This window comes from Rhinolophus sinicus, linkage group LG09 (genome assembly GCF_036562045.2).
Source record: "Rhinolophus sinicus isolate RSC01 linkage group LG09, ASM3656204v1, whole genome shotgun sequence".
NCBI lineage: Eukaryota > Metazoa > Chordata > Mammalia > Chiroptera > Rhinolophidae > Rhinolophus > Rhinolophus sinicus.
This window is the reverse complement of record NC_133758.1, coordinates 51,459,880-51,473,487: the sequence shown is the minus strand read 5'-3', so window position 1 is coordinate 51,473,487 and position 13,608 is coordinate 51,459,880. Positions and strand designations below refer to the sequence as shown.

Genomic DNA, 13,608 nt, shown 5'->3' with positions numbered 1-13,608 from the left:
GCGCTCGATATACCTGACAGCCGACTTATAAACTGGGCAAAAAGGCAGGGAGCAAAACCCTCGGCGTAGGCCGAGGGCGGGCTCCACCCAGCCCCTCCTCAGAAGGCGGACTGAGGCAACGGAGGCCGAGGAGTGGTTCTCTCTCGGAACCGAGTCCAGGGGCTGCCGCGCCACTGCCTTGCCTCGCCTCGCCTCCCACCGCCTCTGACAGCCCGCGCGGGAGACCGCGGCACTTGCGCCAGCCCTAGAGCCCCCCCCCTTTCCACCGGACCAGAGCGTAAGCTCTAAGGTCACCGCCCACCCACGCCCTCCTAGACAACGCCCGACAGCCCTCCAGGACTAAGGACAAGTGCCAGACGCGGGCAGCAGCGCGGGCAGCACCAAGAGGCGCCCCCGCGGGACCGCAAGATGGCGGCGGCGGCGCCAGGGCCGGGCCCCTCCGCCTCGCCCGGGCTGGCGCGCGCACCGAGGCGCGAGCGGCCGAGGGAAGGAACGGGCCCGGCTGCGGAGTAGGCAGGCAAAGGGCCGGAGCGAGGCGCCGCGGGAGAATGAGAGTGCTGGGGCGTGGGGGAGGGGACGCTCACCTAAGGCCCCGGCCTCCGACCTTCCCTCCACACCCACCGCCCGCCCCAAATCAAGCCCTCCGCCCGCCCCACCCCAGTCAGGGGCTGCCTTTTTCCTACCTTTGAATTTGAGGTCTGTGGGCGGGTCCAGGACCAGGATCTGCTCGTGCTTCGCCATGGCCCCAGAGGCGGACGCCATCGGAGACAGCGCAGAGCGGGGGCGCGCCCGCGGCGGCGGTTTGCTGGCTGGAGGTGGGGGACGACGGCGGCGCCGGCTCACCCGAGCCCTGTGATGGGGCCAGCGCACAGCTCCCGCACCCCGACGCTTGCCGTTCTGTCTCCGGGTCGGTAGGCCTCCCGCTGGGTCAGCAGCTTCGGATCTCACAACTGACTCAACCTCACACCAGCCGTCGCGGCCACGCGCACTGCGATCCTCGGCACCCCACGTGACAGTTCTGCGTGCCTACGTGCGCGCCCCAGGAGCCAGGACTCCCTAGCACTCGTCCCGCCCTCGAGTCCTGCTCTAAGAGGCGCGGGCTGTTGCGCCTGCGCACTCCCGGCCTCCTCGGCGCCCGGAGCATAGCCCAGCTGTCAAGGGAACGGGTGTGGAGAGGGGCGGAACTAAGTTCCGTGGAACTAATGCGGTTTGCACTGCCAGGCAGGAGGGCACAATCCTCGTTCACGCTTAGCTGCTATTACAAAACTGGAGAACCCGCTGTGGTAAGGCATCACCATCTCCCAAACGGGAATACCTAACGGAACGAAGGAGTAGTCAGACTCACTCACCACAACTCCCAGCATGCTTTGTGCGGAGGGCGGAGCCGCTGCCTACGGCCTGTTCCTTTTGCGGCACTGCGCGATGCTTGCTGGGAATTGTAGTAGTGACTGTTCGTGGACGGGAAGGAGAGTAAGGTCTCTCGGAGGCCAATGGGCTTGGGCGTGCTGACACTCATTTTGGCTCTCCGATGGCCTCTCGTCTGCGCTAAAAAGAAAAAGAAAAACTTTTGGAGACTGACCTGAGGTCCCCTGGTTAGAAATAAAAATATTCTCTGTGGAAAACATGCCGGGATTTGTCGGGTTTCTCTCTAATCCTACCCGATCCTATATTAGTAAAGGTAAATTCTGTGTCGTATTCCAATCCAATCTCTTCTGCTTCCTGAATACTCCAGTGATGCAAAAGCAGATGAAGAAACGAACCTCATTTAAAAAGCAAACGCGTCGTTGGGGAAATCTGACAAGGCACACGTATAAAGCTAAAAATAAAGTCAAAATCTACAGCGTTCAGTTGCTGTAGTCTATTCATCAGTTTTGATTAATGACAGACCCAAACCAAAACAATTGTCACGTTCACATACAGGAAATGAATTCCATCTGCATCATTTACGGTGGCATGTAGCAAACTGAGCCAAATGAGAAAAATCTCAGTAGCAAAGTTGCTGATAAATCTTTAACCGATTGCCAAGGTAATGGGGATAAAATCATTAAATGAAACAAATAAATGTGCTATAAATAAACCTACTTGAGTTTAAATTCCTAGGAAGCACCGCGAAACAAAAGGCATATTGATGTTACTACCATGAAAGGGCAGCCTAGGTAGTCTAGAAAATAAATGAGACAAATGGAACAGTAGTGGAGGCGTAGGCACAAAGTCCAAGTTTTCAGGTGCACTCCACGTATCAGAGCCCATCTGGGAATAGCTCTCTGGACTACATAGCCTAGCATTCACAGAAGATTGTGCTACACAAGAGGAATGTATCTTCAGTCATGAAAAATCTCAGAAGATAGGAGTGCTTAAGTAGTTTGAAAAGCATATTCTAAATTTACCTTTCCTTTGATTTCTATTTATTAACAAAATTTATTTTAAATGTCAATTACCCTTAAAGGAGAATACAAAAATTGTATGTTTACCAAAGGGGGGGGGGGGGCTTAGAGTTAAAAAAAAAAAAAGTTGAGGTTGACATTCATGCCACAGGATAGTGTTCCACATAATTTGGTTACCAACTGACAGCCCTAAAACTGACACAAACTCCAATTTTTTGCTTGCCTAAGATGTCTTATCAATTGCCAAGTTAGCCTTGGCTGAAGTGGTTCCTCCACAGCAAGAATGACACTTCTCTTACCAGAAAGCATATGAATCCCCAGTGTGCAAACAACCAATTAGAAGGTATAACATGCTGAGGAAGTTCCCAGTCACTCCCCTATGGGACAATGGCTGGGCATTCACCATGAGTTCAATAGGAAGCCAGAATTGGATGTATTCCAGTTTCCCAGTCTGTATCATTAAGAAACCTCTGCCTATTTAAGTCATCACCTTTGGAATCAACTGTTTTTCTCTTCTCGATATTGCTTCAAAAATCATATAGTATAGTCTTAAAATCTATAGGAATTTAAATATACGGTAATCTATTTCAGTGGTTTGTGCTTGGATATTTATCAATACCTTTCTCAAACAGTTCAAAGAACTTTACAAACATCATCATACACTACTCAAAACAACTTTATAACAGTTAACAAGTATTAATTTATTGTTAAATATGAAAAGGAAAACACAGGTGAGAGCATCTCACGTCAGTAATAGAGTTAAACTATAGAGAGAAAGTTACCCAATTTTTCATTCTGTACATTTTTGCTCTTCCCAGTCACAATAAAATGACAACCAAGAGTGATTAAAGCAACCATTTAAAATGTAATTGACCTATCTATGGTTTAACACATAAGCTAGGAATGGAAAGATATGTAGCCTAATGTTCATTACTCTTTTTACATCAATTAATGCAGCTCTCCTGAGATATTAGCAAAATATATCCAAACGTATTTCTCTAGCTCTCAAGCTTTCCTGAGTATAGGAGGTGTGAAGACCTTGAATATTACTTCGACCTACTTGAATCACTAGTAATATTCACCTTTGGACAGATTATCTCATGGGTTTGGCAAGGATTAAAAAAAAAAAAGAACCACCAGTTTCCAGTATTAACAAATGGTATTAACAATGTATACCATCTTCTCCATAGTTAAACATGTTAAGCTTTACTATAGAGGAGTTATATAATTATGAATATGTTTATGATCAATTTTCTGCATAATTCAATTCAGTAAACATTTAAATGGACATGTTTTCAATAAATATTAAAGCAGTGAAGTGTATTGAATAAGAGTACAGGCTTTGGATCTGAACTGGTGGGTTCAAGTACTGTTCTTCTCTATGTGGTCTTAGCAACTTGAAGTCTTTGTACCTGTTCTACATTGGTAAATTGGCGAGAATGATAATACCTATATCTGAGGTTTGTTATGAGAATTAAATGAGTTATTACACATGAAGAGCTTAGAATAGTGTGGATTCCAGGACTGTTTCCTTATTAATGTTAAATGTTAAATTATTGCTGTGTGCTGGGCACAGTGGTAGGTTATATAGTGATGAGCCAATAGACATGGTCTCTGCCCTTACAGGCTTATATTCAGGCAGGAGAGACAAACATGAATGCCCATTTGCAGCTAGGATTCTGTTCTTGAAATAAGTTCAACTAGTGAGGTACACTCACGTGATAGTGGAAAGTTAGAACTGAGATGGAGGCCAGCTTTTTGCACCTTCTGGCTATTTTTCTGCTGAAGCAAGAGCAGAGACTTGAGGCTTTTTGCCTAGCATTCCAGTGCCCATGTACTAGCTTCCTGGATGTCAAGACACAGTTAATTGTTGCAGGGTCAGCAGAAGCAGTAGTTCCTTCCTGAGTCCAGCTTCTTGATCCCTGGGTCAAAGGTAAGAGGGGCAGCCTCAGAGGCAGCAGCTGCCCTGATGGGGCAGTTTATTCTTGCTCTGGGAGTTATCCTTCATCTAGAGGCTGCTCCTCCACCCATCCCCAAAATTTTATTAGCACTTAATTCCCTTTATTGTGTTGCTTCCTGCTTCGGATTTTAGAGTGCTGCAGAGAGTCAGGTGTCATGGAAGCCAAGAATGGATCAAGAAGGTCAATGGTGTAAAAATCTGCTGAATTGTTAACTATAAGGTGAGGACTAGAAACCTTTCACTTGACAGAGTAACATGATGCTGCAGGTAAAATATGAATGAAACAGAATCACTGCACACAAAGAGCTCTTTCTAAAACAGATAGATATGCTTGAGAGTGATAACCAACAGAAATATGCATAAGGTCAACAAGTATTACAGGGATGCACTGCTTGTATAAATGTGGATATGTTGGTGGGGCTTATTGTAGCATACATGTCAAACTTCTGTGAGAAATATAGGTTCCAAGAGAAGGCCGATGGAAGCTGCACCAGATCAAATCAAGTCTGGAAAAAGAAGAATTAGAAAAAAGACTTACCCTGGGACTTTTCTTTGCATGACAACTTAAAACAGTTGAAACTATAAGATTAAGCATCTTTGTATATGAAAAATAATTTGAATAATATGTGTTTTCTCAATTAATCTTTTATGCTGTAAAAGCAATATGTCCTTATTGTAACAAGTGGCACAATCCAAAAGCAAATGAATAAAGTTTCCTCCTATACCTCCAATGTCCACTCCACGGAGGGTAATTAGTGCTAACTGCCTGGATTGTGTATCACTCCCCAACTTTATCCATACTTATAAAAACATAGCTAGTTTGGTTTGGTGGCTTTTTTTTTTTTTTTTTACAAGAATTCTAACATATTACTTTACAATTGCTTTATTCACCTAACAGTGTATTCTGGATATCTGACAAGGTCAATTGGCATCTAACTCAGTCTTTTAACAGCTGAATACATAGAATAGATTCTGAATCCAGAAAATACCCATCTATGGTACCATTTGTTCCCTATTGATGAATGTGCAAATTGTTCTAGGCTTTTATCACAACTAATAGCATTGCAATAAACATCCGTATACACATTTCCTTATTACAGAATGCTTTTATTTCCACAGGGAGATTCCCAGTGATGCAAGCACTATATCAATGATATGTCCTATTTCAATACATACTACATACTGTTTATCCAAAGGGTTGCTGTAGTTCACACTTCTATCAGGAATGTATGAAGGTGTCCATCTCTCCCATCTTCACCAAGTGCTAGATCCCACCCCATACCAGCAACAGAAGAAGGGCTGCGTATAAGTATCCAAAATTGTTTGGGTTAATAGTTTTGGCCTCCAAAATTGTACATTTTCATTGAATCCATCCTTATTCATTGAACCCATCTTCTCCTCTCGATATTCCATTTTTCTTCTCTAGACTACATAGATTACAGCACCTGTAAGCAAACAGATTCACTACCGTTAATAATGTGTTTTTCCCACAAATACAATTATTCTTAAAGGAAACCAAAGGTGCTTATGAACATTAAATACACATTTGACTCCCTGCCTGACTTCTCATAGTCTCTGAACACACAGGTTTCTTCATATAGCCCTAACAAAACCTTGAGTAGATGTGGGTGAAGAACACAGATTTGAACATCAGGCAGACTGGACTTCAGTCTCCATCACTTTTTGCCCAGTTATGTACTTAAACTCTACAGCCTTATTTATAAAATGGCAATAATACAACGTATATTTAATATTTTTTTTGAGTCCTAAATAAGATAACGTTAGTAAAGTGCTTAGCATAGTGCTTGGCAAATAGTAACCTTTTAATAAATGATTGTTACATGACAGTACACAAAATTTGGTATCTCCTTTGAAATATACACTATATATATGTAAGTTGTTAGATATTTAAATTCGCAACTGAATGCTATCTTCTTAATGAGATATGGAAGATAATTTTCTAGGGTTTTATGAAAATACTGAGGATTGGATTTTTTTGGGGGGGTTGTATTTATTTATCCCAATTGTTGGTTAATGACCTGTTTTGGGCCAAGTTACATGGTATAGGCAAGGGCTGACATGAAGAAGACTAATACCTAGTTTCAGTCCTGAAGAAGGTGATAGTGTAAATGGACTTAAACAAGCATAATATAATGTGTGATGTGGTTAAAAGAAGCAACTGAAAAGAATTATGGAAGACTAGGAATAGGAGTGATTAACTCCAAAGGAGTTGGGAAATGCTTTGCAGATATACGACCATTTCAAGATCATGGCATTTTTCATGTCCAGGTACACACACACACACACACACACACACACACACAGGCGCGCGTGCGCACACACCTTCTAAGATTTACTATTGAACATTTAACTTATTTTCCTGGAATATTTTTTATTTGTGTTTTTTGTTTTGCTTTGTTTTGTTTTTTGGTAAGAAACAAAAATATTTAATGTTCATAGCAGCATTATTCACAGTAGCCAAAAGCTGGAAGCAACCCAGATGCCCATCGACAGATGCATGGAGAACAAAATGAGGTAGATACATAAAATAGAATATTATTCAGCCTTAAAAAGAAAATTCTGACACATGTTACAATATGAGTGAATCTTGAAGACATTATGCTAAGTGAAATAAAAGACACAAAAGAACAAATACTGTAGGATTCCACTTATATGAGGTACCTACAGCAGTCAAACTCATAGAGACAGAAAGTACAATGGTGGTTACCAGGGGCTGGGGAGAAGAGGAATGGGGAGTTCGTGTTTATGGGTGGAGGGTTCCAGTCTGGAAAGATGAAAAAAATCCAGTGGATGGATTATGGTGATGGTAGCACAACATTATAAATGTACTAAATGTCACTGAACTGTACACTTAGAAATGTTTAAAATTTCCTGTTAGGTATATTTTACCAAAATAAAATAAAAGAATAAAAACATGTGTTTTGTTTAGCACAAATGGTTAATCATGTCATTCTGTAACAGTGTCCTTGCTGTCTACTTCCATCTCAACATCTCTTCTTACCTCACTTATCCTGGCCGTTTTAAGAAATAGCTTGGGGATCAGAGCTTAGGGTCACTCAAATCTGGGGTCACTTCCTGACTCTATCACTTATACGGGGATAATAAAACTACCTCACAGGGTTGTTGATAAAATTAAATGAGATATTACTTGTAAATTTCTGAGCACAAGAAAAAAGTGCTCAATAAATGTTACCATTATTATAATTTACTTGATAATTGCTCATTCATAGGCAGGCATGAATGTTCATTTCTGGTTCCCTTTTTAGAGGCAATATAAGTTGGGGATAACTAAGACTATAAATTTATCTGAATAAAATAATCAAAAATTTGAATTGTTACCATTGGAGTTTCAATGGCACAATCTGACAGTTATTTATGAAGGAATTCTCTTTAGACATCCTGTTGAACTTGATGCTAGTACTGTCACATAAGTCTGGGCTATACTTCATCAGCATATAAAGTAAGTTCTTAAGCATTACATCAAAAATAAGAATGTGAATCCATTTGGGGATCACTTTTTTATTGCAGAGATTAGTAAGTACCTGTGGTTCTAAACCAGTGGTTTAAGCCTAGGGACCAAATAAAGGTTGGGTGACACCATGATTAAATAGATATCCACTTAGTGAGACCCAACCAGTTACCAGTCAGGAACCTGAAAAGTTCAGTCTGAACCTGGATATGATTAGTTCACTCTTCACAACCAGAGCACCTGTGAGGTGGGGTGGGGCTGGGAGGCATGGAGTCAAGAGTTCACTCAAGTCACTCCAGAGGAGTCTGGGGACTTCACTGATTCATTCATCTGGAGAGTTTTTGCCATGAAATACGTAAGTGAAGTTGATAGCACCAGGTGATAGAGGAAGAGTTCAACATTGTAAATATTCTCGGTATTTTACTCAGCAGTATCACTTAGTAGTATACTTAGTACAATGGCATTAGCCACTGTCAGTTTGTAATATGTTTGAAGAAATTGAAGTATTTAGGTTTAATTTTATTTCAGTGCAGTTACATGGCATGGCATGGAAACTTGTTGAAGGAATTCATGGAGCTGCTTCCTCAGATTAAAGAACTTTCTTTGGAATTAAAACGCTCTGAGAAATTTAATTATCACAGCCTCAGCAGTTCACCAGATTTTATTTCCTTACAGCTGTAATGAAAACAGTGGAATCCTTGAACATACACACATTGCCTTTCTCTTTTTCATTTATATTCTATTTATGTCCTCTCACCTCCTTTTAAACGATTGCCCCGCCAACGCTGGAGCATGCTGGCAAAGAATAAAAGTCACACAAACATAGAGTCCAACTCCAGAATTATAGCATCAATCCCCTCATCCAGCTGGCTTCACCTTCCAGGGTTTCACCCGCAACTGCACTCTGTGGTCAGGGACAAGAGTCAGCAGTAGGACTGCACTGCCAGGCTGCCCCTTGCCCAGTTTCCTCGCCAACAGAGGGTGATTGACACAGCTGGGAAAAACGGAGTACATGGCAACCGGAATTTAATTATTCCTATTTTAAATTTGGGTGAAGATCAATGGAATTACACATTTTGAGTAATTGTGAAGCTAAAGAATGGAAATGAAATCATAATTCAGATGTAAACCATGGATTTTAATATGTATTAATTTTTCTTTAAGTTTCTGTAGTTACATATAAAGCGCAATCCAGATAATGTGTGGTTTATCGCGTAGCAATCTAACCAGCATGGTTCAATTTCAGAAGAAATACATCAAGCTGAAATTAGACTAAGCTCACCAAGAAGACTTAGTAACCATGCAATGTTGGAAATGAGTATATAAATTCTGAACTCTTTGGCAATGTAGTAAATGATGCTTGGCCTCTGATTGGTACATTCTCTTTTACAAAATCTTTGAGATGGAAGCTGACTGTCAGTATAAATTATGTAAACACTGTCTAAAGAATCGAATTTGTATTGTCTTTATTATAAATGGTCAGTGATTAAGATGAGACATATAACTTAATAAACTCCCTGGGAGCAGGGACCTCATGCTGTTCACTGCTGTATCTTCAGCAAGACCTGGAATTCAGAAGGTTCTCAACATGTATTTATTGTTTTCTACTGTTTTATTTTGAAATAATTTTAGGCTTACAGAAAGTTGCAAAAAGAGTTGAGAGAGTTCCTCTATACCATCGCCGTGTTTCCCCTAAAGTTAATATCTTACATAACCATAGAACTGTTTTTGAAAACAGGAAAATATTGATTCAATGTTATTCACTAACCCATAGATCTTTTCAGATTTTCTCCAGTTTTCCTACTAATGTCCTTTAATTTGTCCAAGATCCAATCCAAACTAAGGAGACATGACAACCTCCACCCTGTGATAGCTCTTCAATCTGTTTTGTCTTTCATGTTTTCTCCTGATTGGCTTGAGGTTACACACTTTTAACAAGGATACTGCAGGAGTAATGTCTGGCCTTCCTCAATGCACCCTATGAGATATATGTGGTGCCAATTTATTACTGGCCATGATAACTGCTCCTGTGGTTAAGGTGGTATCTGCCAGCTTTCTCCACTCTAAAGCCACAATGTTTTCCTTTGTAATATGTGTCTTGTGATGAAATACTTGAGACTATACAAATACCCTGTTTCTAATCAGACTTTTACTTGCTAATTTTAGCATCTACCCATGATTCTTGCCTATAACAATTATTATGGAGATATTTGCCTAATAGTGATTATCTATTCCATCATTCCTTCTACATTTATTCATTGGAGTCTCCTGTAAGAAACAGCTGTCTCTTCTCCATTTGTTCATTTATTCATCTATTTATTTAGGTAAGTATGGACTCATGGAAATTTGTTTTGTTATAATCTACTACTATCATTACTTTTGTTGTTGCTCTTCTTCTTTCACATTTGACCATTGGAAGCTTTTTCAGGTTGACTCCTGTGTTCTTTCAACATGCTCCATCATTTTTTGAACACTTCCTTACTTTAGTTACCACAAGATATTTTAGGATCATTCTGTACTTTCTCTGCCAGATCCCTGAGGGCCCTGCTTACTTTAATTTGATAATGGTATTTGGAAACCAAGATTAGCCAATTAGATGTACTTGTGCTACTGGAGTGTCATCACCTATAGGCCCTTTCAGTGGACAAAGCTAGGAAATATATATACTAAAATATACGCAATATACGCATGTATATTTAGTTATGTACATTAAGTTCATACTGATACCTTCCATTCCAATCCAACATCAGAGAGTTCATACTAGCCTTCTCCCCCCTTTCCTTATTTGTAACTCCTTTCTCCAATAGTAAGAGACCTAACTAGCGTAATTTATTTATTTGCTCAGTCCTAACATGCATACAAAGTAATCTCAGAATTGCTAACCCATATCCCTGAGAAAAAGAGATTTATTGACTAGAGTACGATATTTTTGTACAGTTCATTTTGTCTTTTACTTTACCATATAGTCAAAATACTGTTTTCCAAAGTTACTTAGGTTAGTGCTTTTCTCCCCACTGCCTTCACTGCAGTTGTTATTCACTTGCAATACAATTCACTTTTTACTGTTTGTATACCATTTTGCCCCTCCCCTTCGCTTTAATTAATGATTTTGGGGGTATGGAAAGCAATAACATGGTTCTAACAGTAGAAAATATACTTTTTTTCCTTTGGCACGAATGAGTATATATATATATATATTTTTTTTTCTTTTCCCTTATCTAACCGTCATTTGTACTTGAAGGGTAGAATATAATACTCTTTTTTTGCCTTTGCTTTTTTTCACTTGATATATCCTGGAAATCACTCCATATCAGTTCATAGGGCACTTTCTCATCCTTTTGTACAGTTGTGTAGTATTCCATTGTGTAGTAGATATTCAACTACAGTTGACCATTGAACAATGTGGGAGTTAGGGATGCCAGCCACCTGTGCAGTCAAAAAATCCATGTATAACTTTTGGCTCCCCAAAAACTTACCTACTGATAGCCTACTGCTGACCAGAAGCCTTACTGATAACATAAACAGTCGATTAACACATATTTGGATGGCATATGTATTATATATATATAGCATTCCTACCGTAAAGTAAGCTAGAGAAAACAACATGTTATTAAGAAAATCATAAAGAGGAGAAAATACAATTACAGTATTTGTTGAAACACATCTGTGTTTAAGTGGACCCTTGCAGTTCAAACCTATGTTGTTCAAGGGCCAACCGTACTTTGCTATGTCTGAGTATTTAGGCTGTTTCTAACATTTTGCAATAATTAATCAATGCTTCAATGAATAACCTTGTACATATATATTTCCATATTGTTGCTACATATATATTCCCATATTGTGTGTGCAGGATAGATTTCTAGCAGTGGGATTTTTAGACTAAAAGGCAAGTGTAAATGTAGTTGTAGGTATTGACAAATTTCCTTTTATTTTTCTTCGTATTTTCTACACCAGAAGCTATGTGTTTCAAAGACTACTCCATCAAAACAAGCACATTTTAAATTTTCTTGTTGGTTGCCCATATTCTGAACTCCAGATTTAGTTTCAGACTTAGGGAGGACCTAGTTTTACCATCAGTGGGTATAGATCAACTTTGGACCCCATTTCTAACTCCCTTCTTCTCCTTTCCCTGCAGTTTTTCTCATCTCTCTTTGCTCGCCACAAGGCTTACAGTGGGTGAATGTAAGCTAGAATACAGGAGACACACCTGGGATTTTTAACTCCTCTGTGTTTTGTTATCCATCCCTAAATGTGGCTATAATACAACCACCCATCCATTTTCACCTTGCACCCATATACTGAGCTGACTATCTGTAAACCAAGCTTGAGCTCTTTCTTCCCCCTTTCACCTGGTTGTATAGAATCTCCATGTGATCATGGATATGAACTGGTGGAGGGGCGCTGGGGCAACCACCATGGGTGATGTGGGGTTTTGGCTACTGCTCATGTTTACTTGCTCTCTTTTCCTGTTTAGGCTCAAACCCAAATGTGTCATGCCCATTTCATGATGAACTGTTGTGTGACCTGCCTGACTTTACAACTTGGTGGGTCTGACAGAAATCTTTAGACAGTTCATAAGGAGTAGTCCCAGGTGCATAGTTACTTGGCGCCCTGGTAACAAACCAAAATCTGATTTTCAAAAGGTATTGAATTCTCTGCTGCAGACAATATGGTCATGTTCTAGAGCATCACGACTTGTTATCAACTTCCACAGGGTGCTACTGCATTTTTTTCCCACCACTGACATCTCCAGCACTATAGACTGTACTGGATCTTATGGGCCACTAGCAAAGCTCAAAGCCCCACTCAAAGCTGGCAATCTTCCTTCTGTGTCATCTGAGCTGGAGCAGTATTTCCAGGGTAGAACATGTTACATGTGACTTCTTCTTGTGATAGAGGATACAAGAACAAAAATTTGGAAAAGGTATCTTGAAACACCTCTGATCACTGGACCTTTAAAAACTTTCCTGAGGTGGCAAGTTCCTGACTCTCCACCATCCTCCCAAGACCTCCAATACACTAGCCCATTTTGCTGTCCTGCCCGATTAGCATGATGCCATCAATGTAATGGATCACTGTAATGTTTCACAGGATGTTCAGACAGTCCCAATTTCTTCATACTGTATTATAGCAGAGGGTAGAAAAAAAAGTTCACAATGCTCTGGAGAAAAACAGTAAATAAATATTATTGTCCATTCAACATGAATACATATGATTTCTCTTCAGAATAGAAATGAACACATTTGCCAAATCAATGGCCACAGATCATGTACCTGAGGCCTTATAAATCTTCTCTGTTCAGCAACTGCAATGGGGCTACAGCTTGGGTAAGCTTGAGGTATACTATCATTTGGTTTCTGCAGGTGCCAGACTGGCTAGTCAACAGGAGACAGGATAGGAGGTATCACCATTCTGTATGTTTTCAGGTTTTAATAGAAGTACTAGTTGCTACGATGCAATATTGCTTTAATTTATTATTTTGACCCGGGGATTGGGGACTATTTAGAAGCTAGTACCTAGCTTTCTCCACTATGATAGCTCTTACCCTACAAGCCAAGGACCCAAAGAGGGTATTACTCTAACTGCCAATTATACACTCAGGGCATAAGAAGTGACCATTAAGTGGCCATAACAGGGCCAACAATAAGCTAGGCTTTAATCAGGAATGTGAGATTGGGGCAGGGAGAAGAACATGCACAAGATGACATTTCAGATCTCCAGGTATCCATGTCAACAAAGACTCTGTGTCCAACAAGCCTTGAAAAGTCTGGATA

General features: G+C 40.6%; 1 protein-coding gene across 2 annotated transcripts in view; it reads right to left on the bottom strand.

Moving 5' to 3' along the window:
• The window catches only part of VAPA (VAMP associated protein A), a 40,554-nt gene extending 39,223 nt beyond the window's left edge, over window positions 1-1,331 (bottom strand). The window contains exon 1 of one of the 2 annotated variants that reach the window (XM_019712596.2): window positions 684-1,331. In XM_019712596.2, coding sequence (XP_019568155.1) covers window positions 684-762 — 79 coding nt within the window. In that variant the 5' untranslated portion in view covers window positions 763-1,331. The remainder of the gene's footprint in view (window positions 1-683) is intronic. The other variant, XM_019712597.2, reaches the window with a different exon arrangement.
• Between the last annotated feature and the right edge of the window lie 12,277 nt (window positions 1,332-13,608).